The sequence below is a fragment of the Chiloscyllium plagiosum genome, unplaced genomic scaffold (genome assembly GCF_037043375.1).
Source record: "Chiloscyllium plagiosum isolate Xiang-an unplaced genomic scaffold, Cpla_swu_hap1 HiC_scaffold_7, whole genome shotgun sequence".
Classification (NCBI taxonomy): Eukaryota; Metazoa; Chordata; class Chondrichthyes; order Orectolobiformes; family Hemiscylliidae; genus Chiloscyllium; species Chiloscyllium plagiosum.
The window spans coordinates 112,235,541-112,258,125 of record NW_028270145.1 but is presented as its reverse complement, the minus strand read 5'-3'; the positions used below and the strand labels follow the sequence as shown (position 1 = coordinate 112,258,125).

The 22,585-nt window shown below is 48.7% G+C and overlaps 1 protein-coding gene across 1 annotated transcript in view; it reads right to left on the bottom strand.

Annotated features, from left to right (window-relative positions):
* The window catches only part of desmb (desmin b), a 61,172-nt gene extending 59,325 nt beyond the window's left edge, over positions 1–1,847 (bottom strand). The window contains exon 1 of the mRNA XM_087989362.1: positions 1,266–1,847. Within this exon, the coding sequence (XP_087845488.1) occupies positions 1,266–1,792 (527 nt within the window). The 5' untranslated portion in view covers positions 1,793–1,847. The remainder of the gene's footprint in view (positions 1–1,265) is intronic.
* Between the last annotated feature and the right edge of the window lie 20,738 nt (positions 1,848–22,585).

Sequence of the window (22,585 nt, the reverse complement as noted above, 5' to 3'; positions counted from 1 at the left end):
CCCCGACGGAATCGGTGGGTGCTCCTGGAGAAATTAATGATGCATTTTCAGGTGCAGTCTCAGCTCGTGACCTGACACAGTCAGACCCCAACGGCTCAGGGTTAGTTGTGATGAAATATCGTAAAAACTCATCGATCAATAGTGTAAAGACACTGTGGCTCATCAAAGCCTCAATATACAGGAGTCAGCACAATTACAGTAACGCCTGTATTTTAACGGAACTCCCATCCAGTGCACAGTAACAGCAGTGTCTACCATCGATCAGAGACACAGCAGCGACGCATCAAGGCTCCTCAGACAGCACTTTCCACACCCATGACCTCTACCCCCTTGAAGGACAAGGGCAGCAGATACATGAGAACCCCACCCCCCTGCGAGTTCCCCTCCAAGCCGCTCACCATCCTGACTTGGAAATCTATTGCCGTCCCTTCAGTGTCACTGAATTCCCTCAGGGTTCCCTCCCTGATGGCATTGTGAGTCTACCCACACTCCCAGGACTACAGCAATACAAGAAGACAGCTCCCCTCAAAACCATTCTACAGGATGTGGACACTGCTGGCTCGCTCAGTATTTATTTCCTAACCTTAATTACCCTTGAGAAGGTAGTGGTAATCTGTTGGAGGGCAATTAGGGATGGGGAATTAATGTTGCTCACATCTTCTCATCTCACTGGTGAAACTTCTCAAATGACTCTTAAGGTGAGGACAGCCCCTGAAGTGTAGCCACTGCTGTAAAGTAGGAAAGACAGCAGGCAATTTGTGCACAGCAAGATCCCACAAATTGCAAAATGACGGTGAGACAATAACCAAACGGTCTGTTTTTGTGCTTCCGACTGAGGGGTAAACATTGCCCTGGACAATGGAGAGAGAGAGAGAGAGCTCTCTTCAAAGCCATGACCATCCATGCTCATTTCTGTGTCTATCTGAGAGGGTAGCCTGGGTGGAATAGCAACAGCCTCTGATGGGTACAGCTCTGACAGTGCCAGCCTGGAGAGGACACTCCCCTTTCTGGTGTTAAGCTAACAATCTTCAAACTCGGAGTGCCTGCCACTGTGCTGTCACATGGGGTACGGAGAAGGGGCAATTGGCACGCGATGTGGCTGGAAAATGGATTTAGGGCAAAAGGTGAGGTGCCTGGCTATGAATAAAGCCGGGAGCAGCTACTCAAGGGGGATGGGGGGGGGTGCGTTCCCGCAGTGTGGTGGGAGCGTCCCTACCTCTGGACTGGGTTCAAGTCCTACCTGCCCCATAACTTCACTGTCCTACCTCTGTTTGAGCTTCTGCAGGTCATCAGCCAGGTTGTCCCTCTCCACCTCCACTCGGACCTTCTCATTGGTCAGTGCGTCTATCTGGCGCCGGAGCTCCCTCATCTCCTGCTCGTAGAGATCGTTGATCCTGCCGGGTTCCTGGCCCTTCAGCCTGTTCACCTCGCCCACCAGCACCTTGTTTTGCTGCTCCAGGAAGCGCACCTTCTCGATGTAGCTGGCAAAGCGGTCGTTCAGGTGCTGCATCTCGGCCTTCTCGTTGGTGCGCGTCTGGACAAACTCCTGGTTCAGGGCATCGGCCAGACTGAAGTCCACCACCTCGTAGCCCCGGGACGGCGCCTTGAGCCGGTAGCTGGAGTAAGAGGGCAGCACGGTGGGTTTGGAAATGTGAACGCTGGAGGAGAGGTTAGATGCCCCTCCGCCCAGTCTCCCACTGGCGTAGGAAGCCCTGGAGAGATGGGGAGAGCCCAGGACACTACCCCCGAAAGTTCTCCTGTAGGAGCTGGTGCTGGTGGTGCTAAAGGCCATGGCGTCTGCCTCAAATCTTCCTCACCTCCTGTGTTCTTATCCCTCTCGCTCTCGCCCTGCTCACCTCCCTGCCTGCCGTAGATCTGACAACTCGGCAGCTCCAACCAGCCCACTATAAATATGTTCCTCTGAGTGGCACTGCTTCCAGTTCCTGGGTCCTAGTGCCCAGTGAGTCACACAGGCATTCCTGAACATCAATCTCAGGCGAATGTTTAAGCCCTCCCTCCTTCCTCCAACATCACTAACATTAGATGATTCACTCATTGTCACATTGCTGACTGTGGGAGCTTGCTGCACATAAATCAGCTGTTGTGTTTTCGACATGACAACAGTGATAAACAATTCTGTTATTCGATATATAAACCATCTAAAACTACTCAATTAGATTCCAGTCTGTAACTCACTCCCAGGTATCTGTTATTCCATATATAAACCACTCTGAACCCCTTGATTACATTAGTGGGTGGCACAGTGGTTAGCACTGCTGCCTCACAGCGCCAGAGACCCGGGTTCAATTCCCGCCTCAGGCGACTGACTGTGTGGAGTTTGCACATTCTTCCCGTGTCTGCGTGGGTTTCCTCCGGGTGCTCCGGTTTCCTCCCACAGTCAAAAGATGTGCATGTCAGGTGAATTGGCCATGCTAAATTGCCCGTAGTGTTAGGTGAAGGGGTAAATGTATGGGAATGGGTGGGTTACGCTTCGGTGGGTCGGTGTGGACTTGTTGGGCCGAAGGGCCTGTTTCCACACTGAAAGTAATCTAATCTACGTAATCTAATAATTCCAGTCTGTAACTCACTCGATTATGGATGTAAACCATGCCACATATGAGGGAGTGCCACACTGTCAGAGGGTCAGTGCTGAGGGAGTGCCGCACAGTCGGAGGGTCAGTACTGAGGGAGTGCTACACTGGCAGAGGGTGAGTGCTGCACTGTCAGAGGGTCAGTGCTGAGGGAGTGCCGCACTGTCGGAGGGTCAGTACTGAGGGAGTGCCGCACTGTTGGAGGGTCAGTACTGAGGGAGTTGAATGGTCAGTGCTGAGGGAGTGCCACACAGTCACAGGGTCAGTACTGAGGGAGTGCCACACTGTCAGAGGGTCAGTGCTGAGGGAGTGCCGCACTGTCAGAGGGTCCGTACTGAGGGAGTTCCGCACTGTTGGAGGGTCAGTGCTGAGGGAGTGCTGCACTGTCAGAGGGTCAGTGCTGAGGGAGTGCCGCACTGTCAGAGGGTCAGTGCTGAGGGAGTGCCACACTGTCAGACGGTCAGTGCTGAGGGAGTGCCGCACTGTCAGATGGTCACTGCTGAGGGTCAGTGCTGAGGGAGTGCCGTACTGTCTGAGGGTCAGTGCTGAGGGAGTGCCGCACTGTCGGAGGGTCAGTGCTGAGGGTCAGTGCTGAGGGAGTGCCACACTGTCAGAGGGTCAGTGCTGAGAGAGTGCCGCACTGTCAGAGGGTCAGTGCTGAGGGAGTGCCACACTGTCAGACGGTCAGTGCTGAGGGAGTGCCGCACTGTCAGATGGTCACTGCTGAGGGAGTGCTGAACTGTCACAGGGTCAGTGCTGAGGGAGTGCCACATTGTCAGGGGGTCAGTGCTGAGGGAGTGCCGCACTGTCGGAGGGTCAGTGCTGAGGGAGTGCCACACTGTCAGAGGGTCAGTGCTAAGGAAGTGCCGTACTGTCAGATGGTCATTGCTGAGGGAGTGCTGAACTGTCATAGGGTCAGTGCTGAGGGAGTGCTGCTCTTTTGGAGAGTCAGTACTGAGGGAGTGCCGCACTGTCGTAGGGTCAGTACTGAGGGAGTGCCACACAGTTGAAGGGTCAGTGCTGAGGGAGTGCTACACTGTCACAGGGTCAGTACTGAGGGAGTGCCACACTGTCAGAGGGTCAGTGCTGAGGGAGTGCCGCACTGTCAGAGGGTCAGTGCTGAGGGAGTGCCGCACTGTCAGAGGGTCAGTGCTGACGGAGTGCCACATTGTCGGAGGGTCAGCGCTGAGTGAGTGCCACACTGACAGAGGGTCAGTGCTGAGGGAGTGCCGCACTGTCAGAGGGTCAGTACTGAGGGAGTGCCACACTGTCAGAGGGTCAGTGCTGAGGGAGTGCCACATTGTTGGAGGGTCAGCGCTGAGGGAGTGCCACACTGTCAGAGGGTCAGTGCTGAGGGAGTACGCACTGTCAGAGGATCAGTACTGAGGGAGAGTCGCACTGTCGGATGGTCAGTGCTGAGGAAGTGCCGCACTGTCAGAGGGTCAGTGCTGAGGGAGTACCGCACTGTCAGAGGGTCAGTGCTGAGGGTGTGCCGCAATGTCTGAGGGTCAGTGCTGAGGGTGTGCCGCAATGTCTGAGGGTCAGTGCTGAGGGAGTGACGCACTGTCAGAGGGTCAGTACTGAGAGTGGCACACTGTCAGAGGGTTAGTACTGAGGGAGTTCCGCACTGTTGGAGGATCAGTGCTGAGGGAGTGCCGCACTGTCAGAGGGTCAGTGCTGAGGGAGTGCCGCACTGTCAGAGGGTCAGTGCTGAGGGAGTGCCGTACTGTCTGAGGGTCAGTGCTGAGGGAGTGCCGTACTGTCGGATGGTCAGTGCTGAGGGAGTGCCGCACCATCGGAGGGTCAGTGCTGAGGGAGTGCCGCACCGTCGGATGGTCAGTGCTGAGGGAGTGCCGCACCGTTGGAGGGTCAGTGCTGAGGGAGTGCCACACTGTCGGAGGGTCAGTGCTGAGGGTGCGCTGCTTATTGAAGTGTTTCTGTGATGAATGCGGTTTCCGGGTTCGGAGCTGAAAGTGTTCTGGGTGTTCAGAGTGATGCGAGGGAGTGCTGCACTGTCAGAGGGTCAGTGCTGAGGGAGTGCCGCACTGTCTGAGGGTCAGTGCTGAGGGAGTGCCGCACTGTCAGAGGGTCAGTGCTGAGGGAGTGCCGCACTGTCAGAGGGTCAGTACTGAGGGAGCGCCACACTGTCAGAGGGTCAGTGCTGAGGGAGTGCTGCACTGTCAGAGGGTCAGTACTGAGGGAGCGCCACACTGTCAGAGGGTCAGTGCTGAGGGAGTGCTGCACTGTTCACAGGGAGTGGTGTTGACATCTGGAAGCCTCTCCTTTCCAGCCTCCATCAAGAAAAGCAAACAATCTGTTGAGATTCGGGGCATGTTGGAAGGCTCCCAGTTGAGCTTGATTGTTTTGGGAAGGGGATGGCAGAATTCTGGACATGAATAAATGGAGTTCTGGGACAGGTGAGCTCTGATGGAACGGGACAGTGGAAAGGGTTGGTGAATTTGAATGTTCTCCTCCTGATCCCGAGTCCAATCTTCAGGATTAAACGGATTCCTGTCTGAAAGACCTCCCTCACCAGAACTCATTTCTTCAGAGTCAACACTGCGTGTTCTGCAGGACTATCCTGTGCCAAAAGTAATGCACTCCCTTTGAAAGATTAATGAGATTGATTAATTACTCAATTAATCTTGGCTACAGCGCCAATCCTTGTAGAGAACTGAGACAATCCTCAAATCTATCGACATCTTTACTCCTAAGAGGGCCAGGATCTCCTGATGTTCCTGTACTGTAATAATCAGCATGCACCCTCACCATTATCTATGATCCCTGTCCCCATTTCTCCTTCATCCCTTTGCCCTCTCCCTCTCCGTCTTTCTCTCTCTCTGTGCGAGGATTGTTAGTCAAACCCTACTCGATGTGACACCAAGCTCTCCAGACAAGGCCTTGACTGTGAGGCCTCAAGGCAGAACCGGGACAGCCCAATGAGCAGTTTCCCTCCTTCTCTGATTCCCTCTCAACCTCTCACCCGTCTCTCGAAAGATATCAGTGTTCCTTTCATCATCTCTGGGACAAAGCCTTAGAAGATCACCCCCCCCCCCCCCCCACCCCCGAACAGCACCCTCACCACACGTTCAACAACATGGGGGCTCCCAGCCATCTCCTCAAGGGTGGGAAAAGATGACAAGTAAAATTCGGCCATTTTCACAAACCCACCACAGAGATGGGACAGAGGTGGACATATTGGGGATGGGGCTGGGGATTAGGTGCAAAATTGACCCCCGATCGTGTCATCATCCAACATTAAGACCCAAGCACTTTGTAAACAATGCCAGTCTGGACCCCCATCGTACTCTGGGTACGTTGGCTTGGCTTATTCCAGGGGTTCCCGCATAAGAACATTAGAACCAGGAGCAGGAGTAGGCCATCCGGCCCATCGAGCCTGCTTCACCATTCAATAAGATCATGGCTGATCTTTTCATGGGCTCATACACCCATATACAAAGGCAGGCAACTGCATGGGACACCGCACTGTCTATATATCGTCCAAATCCATCTTGTGGTTCCCAAGTATAATAAGGACAAAAGGGTAACCAGGGAGAGAATAGGGCCCCTCAAAGATCAGCAAGGCGGCCTTTGTGTGGAGCCGCAGAAAATGGGGGAGATACTAAATGAATATTTTGCATCAGTATTTACTGTGGAAAAGGATACGGAAGATATAGAATGTAGGGAAATAGATGATGACATCTTGCAAAGTGTCCATATTACAGAGGAGGAAGTGCTGGATATCTTGAAACGGTTAAAGGTGGATAAATCCCCAGGACCTGATCAGGTGTACTCGTGAACTCTGTGGGAAGCTAGAGAAGTGATTGCTGGGCCTCTTGCTGAGATATTTGTATCATCGATAGTCACAGATGAGGTGCTGGAAGACTGGAGGTTGGCAAACGTGGTTCCACTGTTTAAGAAGGGTGGTAAAGACAAGCCAGGGAACTATAGACCAGTGAGCCTGACCTCGGTGGTGGGCAAGTTGTTGGAGGGAATCCTGAGGGACAGGATGTACATGTATTTGGAAAGGAAAGGACTGATTAGGGATAGTCAACATGGCTTTGTGCGTGGGAAATCATGTCTCACAAACTTGATTGGGTTTTTTGAAGAAGTAACTAAGAAGATTGATGAGGGCAGAGCAGTAGATGTGATCTTTATGGACTTCAATAAGGCGTTCGACAAGGTTCCCCATGGGAGACTGATTAGCAAGGTTAGAACTCACGGAATACAGGGAGAACTAGCCATTTGGATACAGAAATGGCTCAAAGGTAGAAGACAGAGGGTGGTGGTGGAGGGTTGTTTTTCAGACTGGAGGCCTGTGACCAGTGGAGTGCCACAAGGATCGGTGCTGGGTCCTCTACGTTTTGTCATTTACATAAATGATTTGGATGTGAGCACAAGAGGTACAGTTAGTAAGTTTGCAGATGACACCAAAATTGGAGGTGTAGTAGACAGTGAAGAGGGTTACCTCAGATTACAACAGGATCTTGACCAGATGGGCCAATGGGCTGAGAAGTGGCAGATGGAGTTTAATTCAGATAAATACGAGGTGCTGCATTTTGGGAAAGCAAATCTTAGCAGGACTTATACACTTAATGGTAAGGTCCTAGGGAGTGTTGCTGAACAAAGAGACCTTGGGGTGCAGGTTCATAGCTCCTTGAAAGTGGAGGCACAGGTCGATAGGATAGTGAAGAAGGCGTTTGGTATGCTTTCCTTTATTGGTCAGAGTATTGAGTACAGGAGTTGGGGGGTCATGTTGTGGCTGTACAGGACATTGGTTAGGCCGCTGTTGGAATATTGCATGCAATTCTGGTCTCCTTCCTATCGGAAAGATGTTGTGAAACTTGAAAGGGTTCTGAAAAGATTTACAAGGATGTTGCCAGGGTTGGAGGATCTGAGCTACAGGGAGAGGCTGAACAGGCTGGGGCTGTTTTCCCTGGAGCGTCGGAGGCTGAGGGGTGACCTTATAGAGGTTTACAAAATTATTAGGGGCATGGATAGGATAAATAGGCAAAGTCTTTTCCCTGGGGTTGGGGAGTCCAGAACTAGAGGACATAGGTTTAGGGTGAGAGGGGAAAGATATAAAAGACGCCTAAGGGGCAACTTTTTCATGCAGAGGGTGGTATGTGTATGGAATGAGCTGCCAGAGGATGTGGTGAAGGCTGGTACAATTGCAACATTTAAGAGGCATTTGGATGGGTATATGAATAGGAAGGGTTTGGAGGGATATGGGCCGGGTGCTGGCAAGTGGGACTAGATTGGGTTAGGATATCTGGTCGGCATGGACGGGTTGTACTGAAGGGTCTGTTTCCGTGCTGTACACCTCTATGACTCTATGACTCTAAGTAACCAAACTGTCGAGGGGTTCCCCCTCACCAACTCCAGTTTGGAACATAAAAACTTCAGAAATTGGAGTGGAAGGAGTCCATTTAGTCACTTGTGCCTGTTAGTTAGAGATCATCAAGTTAGATCTTGGTCACCATCAACATCATTTCCCTGCGCTATCCCCATAGGCCCCGAGATTGTTATTATCCAGAAGTCTATCAATCTCTCAACATCCTGAACATACCAATGGCTTGCAGGGCCAGAGGATTTCAGAGGTTGTACACTGCCTGAATGAAGAGGTTCCTCCTCATCTCACAGCAGACTGGCCTACACCAGAGCATGGGTCTGTGCATTCTGAGGCTGCTTCTAGAACATTCCCTCTCTTCCCGCCAAATCCAAGGGTGAACCTTCCTGTAAGAATGTGGTGAGCTTAAATGAGATCACCTCATTCATCAAAACCTCAGGGAAGACAGGGTCCATCTTCTTCAATCTTTCCTCAGAGGATGATTCCTCCATCCCAGAATTCAGTCTGGTGAATGCCCAATGCCCTCTCTCCATGGTAAGTTTATCCTTCCTTTGATAAGGGACATTAAATTGCACACAATACCCCTGGTGCAGTCTTACCAAAGCCCCGTACAACTGCAGAAAGACATGTTGACTCCCCTACAATAATGGCCAAAGTATTGTGTGCCTTTGTGACCTCAATACCAACCTTCAATGACTCATGAACAAGAGCACCCTGGTCCTTTGGTACCTCAACAGTTTCCAATTGGTTTTTATTTGTTCAGGGGAGCAGGGCATTGCTGACTACACAGCATTTATTGCCCAAAGAGCATTTAAAAGTCAAACACATTGCTGTGTGTCTGGAGTCACATGTAGGCCAGACCAGGGAAGGACATTAGTGACCCAGATGATTCATGGTCATCATTACACTCACAATTCCAGACATTTATGGAATATCTGCTGTCGTGGGATTCGATCCTGGGTCCCCAGAGCTTTCTCTGGATTAACAGTCCAGTGATAATACCACTCGGCCATTGCCTCCATCCATCATAATCTCTCACCAGTTAAGAAATACTCTGCGTTATCTTCCCTTCTCCACGAAAGTTCCTAACCTGACACTCATCCACGTTATATTCCCTCTGCCATACTCTTACTCACTCACCTGGTCTGTCTGAATCACCTTGAAACCTCGCTGCATCTTCCCTCACGACTCATTCTGACCAATTTGGTGCCACCTGCAAACTTGACCTTTGATCCTCATGTCCAAATCGATTGTGAGTAGTTAATTCTTGTGATAGGTAGCCAGCTTGCCAACCTGAAAATAAGTTGCTTATTCCCATTGATTATTACCGATCCACATACCTGCTGTCAGTGTCTATCTCCCTGTCCCTCTGCTCTCCTTTTGATGGCTAACTTTCTGTGAGGGACCTTTCTGAAAACCCACATCCCTGTTTATCTAGTCGACAAGTTACATTCTCAAAACGCTCTAATAGGTTTGTCAAACATGATTTCTCTTTTAGAAGGATGAGAGGGGATCTGATTGAGACGTATAAGATTATTAACAGATTGGACACTTTGGAGGCAGGAAGCATGTTTCTGCTGATGGGTGAGTCCAGAGGACACGGTTTAAAAATAAGGGGTAGGCCATTTAGAACAGAGCTGAGGAGAAACTCCTTCACCCAGAGAGTGGTGGGTGTGTGGAAGGCTCTGCCCCAGAGGGCTGTGGAGGCCAAGTCTCTGGATACTTTCAAGAAAGAGATGGATAGAACTCTTAGAGATAGTGGAATCAAGGGTTATGGGGAAAAGGCAGGAACAGGATACTGATTGTGGATGATCAGCCATGATCATGATGAATGGCGGTGCTGGCCCCAAGGGCCGAATGGCCTACTCCTACACCTGTTGTCTATTATTGAAATCCATGTTGACATTTTTATGAGAGATTCCAGCATTTTCCTTATCGCTGACACTGGGACAACTGGTCTGCAATCCTTTTTCCTTTCTATCTTCCATTTCTTACTGTCCAATCTGCAAGAAACGTTCCGGAATCAATGGGATTTTGGAAGATGACTAACAACACATCCATTATCTCTCCCTCCACTGCTTTCCACACTTGAGGGTGTAGATTGTGGAGTGGCTCAACATGTAATCCCAGTCACTTCTCCAGTATTCATGTTTTACCAAAACTGGTTTCTTACCATTCCTCACACTCAGGTGCCTCTCAGTTCTCCAGTATTCCTGAGAGGCTTTTACATGTTCCTCCGGGAAGGCAGATGTCAAGGTGAAAGTTGCATTAAAGAGCCCGAGCAACACTAGAGTCGATGGGTTTCGGGGGCAAACTCTCTGCTGGTTGGAAACATACCTGGCGCAGAGGAAGATGGTGGTGGTTGTTGGAGGTCAGTCATCTCAGTTCCAGGACATCCCTGCAGAAGTTTTCGTTCAGCACAGAGACAGGTCCTTTGGCCCAAACTGGTCCATGCTGACCAAAATGTCCATCCAGGCTAACCCCATTTCCCTGCACTTGGCCCATATCCTTCTAATCCTTCCCTATCCATGTATTTGTCCAAATGCCTTTTCAATGTTGTTAATGTACCCGCCTCAACCACTTCTGCTGGCAGCTCATTCCATATGCGTGCCACCCTCTGGGTAAAAAGCTGACTCTCAGGTTCCCTTTTATTCTTTCCTCTTAAAGTGATGTCCTCTAGTCCTCGATTCCCCAACCCTGGGAAAAAGACTGAGTGTATTCATTGTATCCATGCCTCTCATGATCTTATACACTTCTATAAAATCCCCCCCTCAGTCTTCAAAGAAAGAAGTCCTAGCTTGTCCAACCTCTCCCTATAACTCAGACCCTTGAGACCTGGCAACATCCTTGTAAATTTCTTCCACACTCTTTCCAGTTTAATAACATCCTTCCTGTAGCAAGGTGACCAAAACTGAACACAATACTCCAAGTGTGGCCTCCCCAACATCCTATATAACTGCAACAATAACTTCCCAATTTCTATACTCAGTGCCCTGACTGATGAAGGCCAGTGTGCCAAAAGCCCTCTTCACTGCCCTGTCTACCTGGGACTCCACTTTCAGAGAACTGTGCACCTGAACTCCAAGGTCCCTCTATTCCACTATACTCCTTAAGGCCCTACCATTCACCATGAAACTACTGCCTTGGTTTAACTTTCCAAAATGTAAGACCTCACATGTATCTATATTAAACTCCATTTGCCATTTCTCAGCCCACTTCCCCAGCTGATCAAGGTCCTGCTGCAATTTCTGATAACCTTCCTCACTGTCCACAATACAGTCTATTTTAGTGTCATAGCAAACTTCCTAAACATGCCTTGTACGTTCTCATCCAAACCATTGATATAGATAGCAAACAGAAATGGACCCAGCACTGACCCCTGAGGCACTCCACTAGTCACAGGCCTCCAGTCCGACAAACATCCTTCCTCTATTACCCTCTGCTTCCTACCATCAAGCCAATTGTGTATCCAGTTTGCCAGCTCCCCCTGGATTCCATTTGATCTAACCTTCCAGACTAGCCAACCACGGAGTCACAGAGTCATAAAGATGTACAGCACAGAAACAAACTCTTTGATCCAACTCGTTTATGCCGACCAGATATCCTAACCTAATCTAGTCCCATTTGTCAGCACTTGGCCCATATCCCTCCAAACCCTTCCCATTCATATACCCATCCAGATGCCTCTTAAATGTTGCAATTGTACCAGCCTCCACCACTTCCTCTGGCAGCTCATTCCATACACGTACCACCCTGTGTGTGAAAAAGTTGCCCCTTAGGTCTCTTTTATATTTGTCCTCCTCACCCTAAACCTATGCCCTCTAGTTCTGGACCTTGTGGAACCTTATCAAAGGCCTTATTGAAGCCCATATAGACTATGTCTACTATCCTGCCCTCGTCAACCTTCCTGATCACTTCATCAAAGAACTCTAACAAGTTTGTGAGGCATGATCTCCCACTCACAAAGCCTGCTGACTACTCTTAATCAAATCCTGTCTTTATAATCTTCTCAATAACTTACCTACCACAGATGTTAGTTCCTCAGGGTAGTGCCCTAGTCTCAACCATTCCCAACTGCCTCATCAATGACTTTCCCTCCATGATAAGGTCAGAAATGATTGCACAATGTTCAGCACCATTTGCAACTCCTCAGATACTGAAGCAGTCTGTGATCAAATGCAACAAGATCTGGACAATATCCAGGCTTGGGCTGACAGGAGGCAATGACATTTGTGAATCACAAGTGCCAGGCTATGACCCCTCTCCAACAAGAGAGAATCTAACCATCAACCCTCCATGTTTAATGAGCTCACCATCACTGTCACAGTGAGGCACCATCTGTCCCGTCAGGTAGATATAAAATACCCCATTGCCCCATTTGAAAAGGTCTCCCTACTGTTCTGATGCTGATATTTATGCCTCCAACAGCCTTATGAAAAGCAGGTTAATTGGTCCTTATTGCACATCCTATTTTTGGGATCTTGCTTTGTTAAAAAATGGCTGCTTTTTTTTCTACCTGATGGCACCTCAAAGCTGGTTCACTGGGTGTAAAGCCATGTGGGATATGTGGGGAATGTGCCCAGGCTTTCAATTCAAAGTCAGTGTGTTATAAGAATGCTCCATGTTCTACATTGCTATGTTTCAGTATAGAAACAGGCCATTCAGTCCATCAAGTTTATTGATTCTTTCCACATCTGCCAGTTATTTCCAAATCTCTAACTCTCCACAGGCACCTTCCAATATACTATACCTGCTTCTGCTCCCATATCTTACGGTCTTATTCAAGATGTGGAGGTGTTGGACTGGGGTAGACAAAGTTAAAAATCACACAACACCAGGTTATAGTCCAACAGATTTAATTGGAAGCACTAGCTTTCAGAGCGCTGCTCCTTCACGACGTAGCAAGATCTTTTGCTATAAATTCTGTGTCCTGTGATCCTGCTCCACAACCACCTGATGAAGGAGCAGCGCTCCGAAAGCTAGTGCTTCTAAATAAACCTGTTGGAATCTAACCCGGTGTTCTGTGATCTTATTCAAGGCTGAGATAGATGTTTAGTCAGGAAGGGGAATCGAGGGTTATGGGGAAAAGGCAGGAACATGGGGCTGAGGATGATCATAGAGTCATAGCGATGTACAGCATGGAAACAGACCCTTCGGTCCAACCTGTCCATGCCGACCTGATATCCCAAGCCAATCTAGTCCCACCTGCCAGCACCCGGCCCATATCCCTCCAAACCCTTCCTATTCATATACCCATCCAAATGCTTCTTAAATGTTACAATTGTACCAGCCTCCACCACATTCTCTGGCAGCTCATTCCATACACGTCCACCCTCTGCGTGAAAAAGTTGCCCCTTAGGTCTCTTTTATAACTTTCCCCTCTCACCCTAAACCTATGCCCTCTAGTTCTGGACTCCCCAACCCCAGGGAAAAGACTTTGCCTATTTATCCTTTCCATGCCCCTCATAATTTTGTAAACCTCTATAAGATCACCCCTCAGCCTCCGACGCTCCAGGGAAAACAGCCCCAACCTGTTCAGCCTCTCCCTATAGCTCAAATCCTCCAACCCTGGCAACATCCTTGTAAATCTTTTCTGAACCCTTTCAAGTTTCTCAACATCTTTCCGATAGAAAGGAGACCAGAATTGCATGCAATATTCCAACAGTGGCCTAACCAATGTCCTGTGTAGCCACAACATGACCTCCCAACTCCTGTACTCAATAATCTGACCAATAAAGGAAAGCATACCAAATGCCTTCTTCACTATCCTATCCACCTGTGACTCCACTTTCAAGAAGCTATGAACCTGCACTCCAACTCATTGAACAACACAGTAGACCTGATGGGCCGAATAACCTCAGGAACTGCGGACACTGTAAATCAAAAACAAAATCAGAAATCGCTGGAGAAGCTCAGCAGGTGTGGCAGCATCTGTGGAGAGAAATCAGAGATAATGTTTCAGGTCGAGTGACATGTTTTCAGAAGGTCAAAAGGACATTTTACAGAGATGTTTAAAATCATGAAGGGTAAACAAAAGGGAGATGACTTTCAGTCACAGAAAAACAAAATGGAGTTGAGCAGCCTAAGAGCCAGAGAGAGCATGGCGTGTTGGCACTGTGGTTAACATTCGGTCTTGCTGTTCCTGGGTTCGATTCCAGCTGTGGGTAATCATCTGTGGGGATTTTGCACGTTTGTCTGGAAGGGATTTCCTCCTGCAGTCCAAACCTGAGCAGGTCAGGTAGATTGGCTGTGCCAAATTACCCCGCGATGTGCTGGCTAGGTGGACAAGCCATGGGAAATGCTGGGGCTGGTTGGGGGATACCCTTTGTGGATTTGATGGGCCAAATGGCCTCTTTCCACACTGTAGGGATTCTATGTTAAGCGTTTTTATTGAACCCAGCGCGTGATTGTGATCAGGAATGTGCTGCCTGAAGTGGCAGTGGAAGCAGATTCAACAGGAACTTTCCGAAGGGAATTAGAGAAACACTTGAGGGAGATAAAAGTTAGGAGAAAGTGAGGACTGCAGATGCTGGAGATCAGAGTCGAGAGTGCGGTGCTGGAAAAGCACAGCAGGTCAGGCAGCAGCTGAGGAGCAGGAGAATCGACATTTCGGGCATAAGCCCTTCATCAGGAATGAGGCTAGGGGGTCGGGGCTGTGAGATAAATGGGAGGGGGTGGGGTTGGGGGGGGAGGTAGCTGGGAAAGCGGTAGGTAAATAAAGGTGAGAGAGAAGGTGATAGGTCAGAGGGGGCAGTGATGGACGGGTCCAGAGGGCAGTGCCAAGTTGGAGGCTTAGTAATTGGATACTTCAAAGAGCTAGCACTCACCCAGATGGGCCAAATGGTACCTTTGGGGTAAAATTGTATGATATCAGTCAGACAACAGAAACAGAGCATGGCCACTGGACGTCTGTGGCCTATTAATGGGTCGGTTATTAGGGCTCTGACTATAACTGTGGAAGCCAACCTCTCCCTTCCCCCACACACCTGACCCACTATGTAATGAGTAGTCAGGACATTCCAACACCATGAGCCAAAATAAAGCTTCCCAACTTAGTGTCTGAGGCAGGGCCAGACTCTGGAATCTTCTATCAGGACTCTATTTCCAGGCAGTCGCTGTCAGCAGGTCCTGATGGATCTTTTCCCCAGCCCTCAGCCCCTCCTTTACCAGAGTCTTGCAGATACCTTCTGTGTGGGCATCTATATAAAAGATTGAGTCAAAAGTTGCCCTAAACTTATCCTTGCCGAAGTGTAGACCTCAAAGAATCAGGTTCCAAATGAGCAATCAAATAAAACAGGGTCCTTCGCTGATTCATAGATACCGAGAAACCCTAAAAATAGTGGGAGTGCTCTGGATGGAGTCCAGAGCAGAATTGTTCCTATTCATGAAAAGTGAGAGGACATTGATCTAAAATGTAAAGGAAACAGAGGGTAAAAGGTCAGCAGAGGCAGGAACCCTCGGAAGGAAGCGTTAGCCTCACCGAGGAAGGGTTTAGCTGTGCACCTACAATGCCAAGGTACACAAGGCTATGGGCCAAGCGCTGGGAATTGGGATTAGAATGACCAACGATGGGCCGAAGGGCCTTTTTCTGTGCCGTAGACCTCTGTGACTATGAAAGCAAGATGAGAAAAAAACTCTTCCACGCAGTGAGTGAGGGTCCGGAATGAGTTGCAAGAGATTGTGGTGGAGCCAGGTTCAATGGAGGCTTTCCAAATGGACTTTGATTTGTTTTTTTCTTGCTCACAGGCTGAAAAGCCAACTCTTGCTCATAATTTGTGTGCTTGTAAATGCATTTCACTGTCGGAAGATGGGCTGTCATCCATTTTGGACCTGAAATGATAGCACAGATTACTGGTGAAAAGCAGGGAACTGTGGAGGTCCAAAGAGACTTGGGGACCCAGGGGCACATATCGTTAAATTGCTACGAACAGTTATAGAAAATAATCTTTCTTTCTCTCTCTTTGAAGTAAACCCATGGAGGTCAGTATCCCATCATCAAGTCACCCTTTATTTACATTGGACAGTCCTTGACACTGATCCAGCTCCCTCAGAGCCAGCTCTCAGAGTGAACAGGATGGCTGACACTCCGGTTTGGATCTGGATTGTTCTCCGAAAAGGAACAACATTGAAGTTGCAGGGAGAGATGGATGGGCGCAGATCCAAAAACACTCAATAAGCTTGGCACGATCCATTTTGTTTCATACATTCAAAGCATGTGGGCATCGCTGGCTTGGCCCAGTATTTTTTGCCCGTCCCTAGTTGCCCCTTGAGAAGGTGCCTTCTTGAACCGCTGCAGTCCATGTGCTGTGGGTTGACCCACAATGCCCTTAGGGAGGGAATTCCAGGATTCTGACCCAGTGACACTGAAGGAACAGCGATAGATTTCCAAGTCAGGATGGTGAGTGGCTTGGAGGGGAACTTGCAGGAGGTGGGGTCCCCATGTATCTGCTGCCCTTGTCCTTCTAGATGAAAGTGGCCATGGCTTTGGAAGGTGCTGTCTGAGGATCTTTGGTGAATTTCTGCAATGCATCTTGTAGATGGTTCTCACTGCTGCTACTGAGCGTCGGTGGTGGAGGGAGGGGATGTTTGTGGATGTGGTGCCGATCAAATGGGGTTGATTTGTCCTGGATGGTGTTGAGCTTCTTGAGTGTTGTTGGAGCTGCCCCCATCCAGGCAAGTGGGGAGTATTCCATCATCCTCCTGACTTGTGCCTTGTAGATGGTGGACAGGCTTTGGGAAGTCAGGAGGTGAGTTACTCACCGCAGTATTCCCAGCCTCTGACTTGTCCTTGTAGCCACGGTGTTTATGTGGTGAGTCCAATTGTGTTTCTGGTCAATGATATTCCCCAGGATGGTGATAGTAGGGGGATACAGTGATGGTAACACCATTGAATGATTAGATTCATGGTGGCTCAGTGGTTAGCACTGCTGCCTCACAGCGCCAGAGACCCAGGTTCAATTCCCGCCTCAGGCAACTGTCTGTGGGGAGTTTTCAAATTCTACCTGTGTCTGCGTGGGTTTCCTCCGGGTGCTCCGATTTCCTCCCACAGTCCAAAAATGTGCAGGTCAGGTAAATTGGCCATGCTAAATTGCCCATAGTGTTAGGTGAAGGGGTAAATGTAGGGGAATGGGTCTGGGTGGGTTGCGCTTCGGCGGGTCAGTATAGACTTGTTGGGCCGAAGGGCCTGTTTCCACACTGTAAGTAATCTAATCTAATCTAAAGATTGGCTCTTATTGATGATGGCCATAGCCTGGCATTTGTGTGAGACAAATGCTACTCATCATCAGCCCAAGCCTGGATATTGTCCAGATCTTGTTGCATTTGAGCACGGACTGCTTCAGTGTCTGAGAAGTCACGAATGGTGCTGAACATTGTGCAATCATCAGTGAACATCCCCACGTCTGACCTTATGATAGAGGGAAGCTGAATTCAGGACAAAGCAGCACATCCACAAACATCCGCTCCCTCCACACTGACTCTTAGTAGCAGCAATGTGTTCCATATACAAGATGCACTGCAGAAATTCACCAAAGATCCTCAGACAGAACCTTCCAAACCCACAACCATGCCCATCGAGAAGGACAAGGGCAGAAGATGTCAGTAACTGGAGTCACAACTTCAAGACTGTCAGCAAGAGAGCTCGGAGTGAAATGAGGAGAAATCACTTGCCTCAGAGAATGGGTAGGGTTTGGAATGCACTGCCTGGGAGAGTGGGGGAGACCGATTCCATAGGAGATTTGAAAAAAGAGCAGGAGATATATTTGAAAGGGATGAGCTTAGAGGAGATAGGGCTGGAGAATGGGACTGGCTGGTTAGCTCCTTCGGGAGCTGGTACAGACATGATGGCTCGAATGGCCTGTTTGTTTCGTGTAAAATTCTAGGATTCTGTGATTCTAGATACATGGGAATACCACCCCCTGCAAGTTCCCCTTCAGGCCACTCACCACTCTGACTTGGAAATATATCTCAGTTCCTTCAGAGTCTCCAGGTCAAAATCCTGGAATTCCCTCCCTGACAATATCATGGGTCTAAATAAACCACCTGCCAACCTTCCCCCAGGCATCCACCCACACCGAATTGCCAGTTCCATAAGTCACTGCTGCACACAGATATTGAAGCAGCTGGAAAAATGTGTGGGAGTTTCTCCCCCGGTGCTCCCAGGGCCACTTGGGTTCACCAGATCCCCCAATCAATTTACAGTGTCTCTCTCAGTCTACCCAAGGCACTATCCCTCAAACAACAAGGAGCTAAATCAGCTAATACTCTGATTCCAGTGATATTGCTTGAGAGCTAACTCTAGGTCAGGACACCAAGGGGAAGCTTAGAAAGCCTACAGTGCAGGTACCGGCCCTTTGGCCCATTGAGTCTGTAGTGACCTTCCAAAGAGTATCCCGCACTATCTCAGGCATCCTGCATTTATTAGCACAGCCAATCCACCTAACCTGCACATTGTTGGACTGGGGGAGGAAACCCAGGCTGACACGGGGAGAATAGAGTCATAGAATCATAGAGATGTACAGCACGGAAACAGACCCTTCGGTCCAACTCGTCCATACCGACCAGATGTCATAACCTAATCTAGTGTCCCACCTGCCAGAACTTGGCCCATACCCCTCCAAACCCTTCCTATTCATATACCCATCCAGGTGCTTTTTAAATGTTACGATTGTACCAGCCTCCACCACTTCCTCAGGCAACTCATTCCATACACGTACCACCCTCTGTGTGAAAATGTTGCCCCTTAGGTCCCTTTTAAATTTTTCCCCTGTCACCCTAAACCTATACTCTCTAGGTTTGGATTCCCCACCCCAGGGAAAAAAAACTTTGTCTATTTATCCTATCCATGCCCCTCATAATTTTATAAACCTCTATAAGGTCACCCCTCAGCCTCCGACGCTCCAGGGAAAACAGCCCCAACCTGTTCAGCCTCTCCCTATAGCTCAAATCCTCCAACCTTGGCAACATCCTTGTAAATCTTTTCTGAACCCTTTCAAGTTTCTCAACATCTTTCCGATAGGAGGGAGACCAGAACTGCACACAATATTCCAAAACTGGCCTAACCAATCTCCTGTACAGCCGCAACATGACCTCCCAATTCCTGTACTCAGTGCACTGACCAATAAAGGAAAGCATACCAAACGCCTTCTTCACTATCCTATCTACCTGTGACTCTACTTTCAAGGAGCTATGAACCTGCACTCCAAGGTCTCTTTGTTCAGCAAATGTGCAAACTCCATTCATACAGTTACCAGAGGCTAGAATCAAACGTGGGTCCCTGGTGCTGTGAGGCAACCGTGCTAACCACTGAGCCACTGTGCCAACCCAGGATAAAGTCTGGAATAGTGCCAAGGGATTGTTTCAACCTATGTGGTACCATCTCTCTGATGGAGCACTCCTTTGAGACCAGACTAGGAGAGATCCCAAATGGCCCTTTAAGAAGGATGGTTTATCTCTCGTTTTATCTCTGATTAACTGTTACACCAAGCAAGCACATGATCTGATTATTTGCTTTCTGTTGCACCTTGCTGGCCAGTGGACTTAGCCATGTGGCAGTGGCTGTGCATCAGTAATAATTTGATCTCTCCCTTGGCTCCAGAATTCTCTGTAGCGGGAGCAGCCTTCAGGAGCAGAGTTTCTGCTCTCTCTCTCTCTCTCTAGCTATAGTTTATAGATGCTCAGGTTATCACATCAACAATGGAACAGGGAGCTAGGTTTGTTAGTGGCCTGACTGCTGATTATATATTACATCAGTTCCCCGGCGCCTGGCATCCCAATCAAATACTCAGTCCTATGTCAACGTAAATCCAGCCGCAGTAAATTCATCGCATGCAATATGTGCTGGAATTTAAAAATAATAAATTGTCTTTTTCACACTCTGTGAACCCACTTGACTCTGTTTAAATGCGTACCGAATATGGTAAACATTTCTTGAGCAGCTAAACACGAAGGTTATAAAAGTAGGTCACTCATCTGTCTGACAGCACATTCCTAAGAAGCTGATAGCTCACAGGAACAAAGTGGTTGCCCACTTAACGATATGGCTCCTGTAACATGTACACACTTAAAGGCAGAGAACTTTAGGAAGAAACAGCGCAGGAGGAGAGGATTTGGCCCACCCTGTGTCTACTGCTCCTTCAAAATAACTTCCTAACCAGTCACACGTCTGCTTTCTCTGTTAACTTTTCATCTTTGAGTATTTCTGCATTGCCCTTTTGAAAGTTCCTGTTTCCACTGCCCTTTCAGAAAGTGAGTTCCAGCTCACAAGTAGTTGTAGACTTCCTTCTCTCACATATCACCTCTAGACTTTCTGCCAATCCCCGTAAATCTATCTGGTCTGGTGATTGACCCTTTTTACTATCGCCATTCATAACTCTTGCCAACCTCATTACTGTTTTAATTCATTCACAGGATGAGACCATTGCTGGCTGGGACAGCAATTATGGTCCATCCCTAATTACCCAGAGGGTCACTAAGAGTCAACCACATTGCTGTGGGTCTGGAGTCACATCTAGGCTAGGCCGGCTAAAGATGGCTGTTTCCTTCCCTAATGGACATCAGTGACCTGTATAACTGAAACATAACATAGAATCATAGAGTAAGACAGCATGGATGTAGCTGTAAATGCATTGGGCATAGGTTAGTATGTTGCTGCAGCAGGTAATTAGGAAGGTTAATGGAATGCTATCATTTATCATCAGAAAAAAATGGGCATACAAGTAACGAGGGGCATTGATAGGATGGATACAGTCATCTGTACAAAATACAGTCTTTCCCAGGGATAGGGAATTGAAAACTCGAGGATATAGGTTTAAGGTGAGAGGGGAACGACCCGAGGGGCAATTTCTTCATGCTGAGAGTGGTGCATATATGGAATGGGATGCCAGAGAAAGTGGCTGAGGCAGCTACAATTTGCAACATTTAAAAAATATTTAGATAGGAACATGAATGGGAAGGGTTTAGAGAGATATGGACCAAATGTGGGCAATTGGAATGAACTGAGTGGCCAGTTTGGGCTGAAGGGCCTGTTCCCATGCTGTATTACTCTATGACTCTATATTATATTTTAGTTATACAGGGCACTGGTGAGACCACATCTCAAATACATATTGCACTTGGTTTCCTTATTTGATGAGGAATTAGTTGGATGGGTTCAGAGGTGGTTTCTAGATTGATACCTGGAGTAAGTAGATTAGATTACTTACAGTGTGGAAACAGGCCCTTCGGCCCAACAAGTCCACACCGACCTGCAACCCACCCAGACCCCTACATTTACCCCTTCACCTAACACTACCAGCATGGCCAATTCACCTCACCTGCACATCTTTGGACTGTGGGAGGAAACCGGAGCACCCGGAGGAAACCCACACAGACACGGGGAGAATGTGCAAACTCCTGAGTCGGGAATTGAACCCGGGTCTCTGGTGCTGTGAGGCAGCAGTGCTGACCGCTGTGCCACCGTGCCGCCCTTATGGATGGTGTTAATGAGGAAAGGTTGGACAGGTGGGGTTTGTTTCCACTTTTAGTTCTGAAGGAGTCATATGGGACTTGAGGCATTAACTCTGTTTCTCTCCGAAGACCCACTGAGTTTCTCCTGTAACTTCTGCTTCTATTCCCTGTTTATATTGGAGTTCAGAAGAGTCAGGAGTGACCTTCCTGAACTGTACAGGATATTGAATGATCAGACCTGGTGGAAGTGGATCTTGTGGGGTCAGTCCTGGACCAGGGGTCACTGGATTTTAATTTGATTTACCCAATGAAGACAGAGATGGGGAAAATGCTTTGCACTCTCTCAGCAGGGTTGTGTGATTTTAGAAGCCTCTGTCTCCGAAAGCGGTGGTGAGTGAATCATTTCAAGGCAGAGATGTCTTGATCCTCATTGGGTGAAGCAATCGAAGGTTTTCAGGGAGGTCAATGGGAATGTGGAGCTATAGAGCCATAGAGTTATACAGCATGGAAACAGACCCTTCGGCCCGACTCGTCCATGCTAACCAGGCTTCCCAATTCAACTCGTCCCACTTGCTTACAAGGTGTGGACTTGTTGGCCCATTTCCCTCTCAACCTTTCCTATCCATGTACCTGTCCAAAAGTCTTTTAAATGCTGTAATTGTACCAGCCTCTACCACTTCCTCTGGCAGCTCATCCCACATAAGAAGCACCCAGTGTGTGGAAGCACTGTCCCCCAAGTCCCTTTCAAACCTTGCCCCTCTCACCCTAAACATATGCCCTCTAGTTTTGGACTCCCCCAGCCTGGGGAAAAGACCTTGCCTATTTACCCTGTCCAAGCCCCTCATGGTTTTACTAACCTCTATAAGGTCACTCCTCAGCCTCCAACACTCCAGGAAATAAAGTCGCAGCCTATCCAGCTTCTCCTTATAATTCAAACCCTCCAGTCTCTGGGAACATCCTTGTAAGTCTTTTACGTACCCTCTTCAATCTAATAATATCCTTCCTATAGCAGGGTGACCAGGACTGTAGTCAAGAGTGTGACACTGGAAAAGCACCGCAGGTCAGGCAGCATCCAAGGTGCAGGAGAATCGACGTTTTGGGCATCAGCCCTTCACCAGGACCAGAACTGTACACAGTACTCCAAACGTGGCCTCACCCATGTCCTGTACAGCTACAGCATAATGTCCCAACTCCTGAG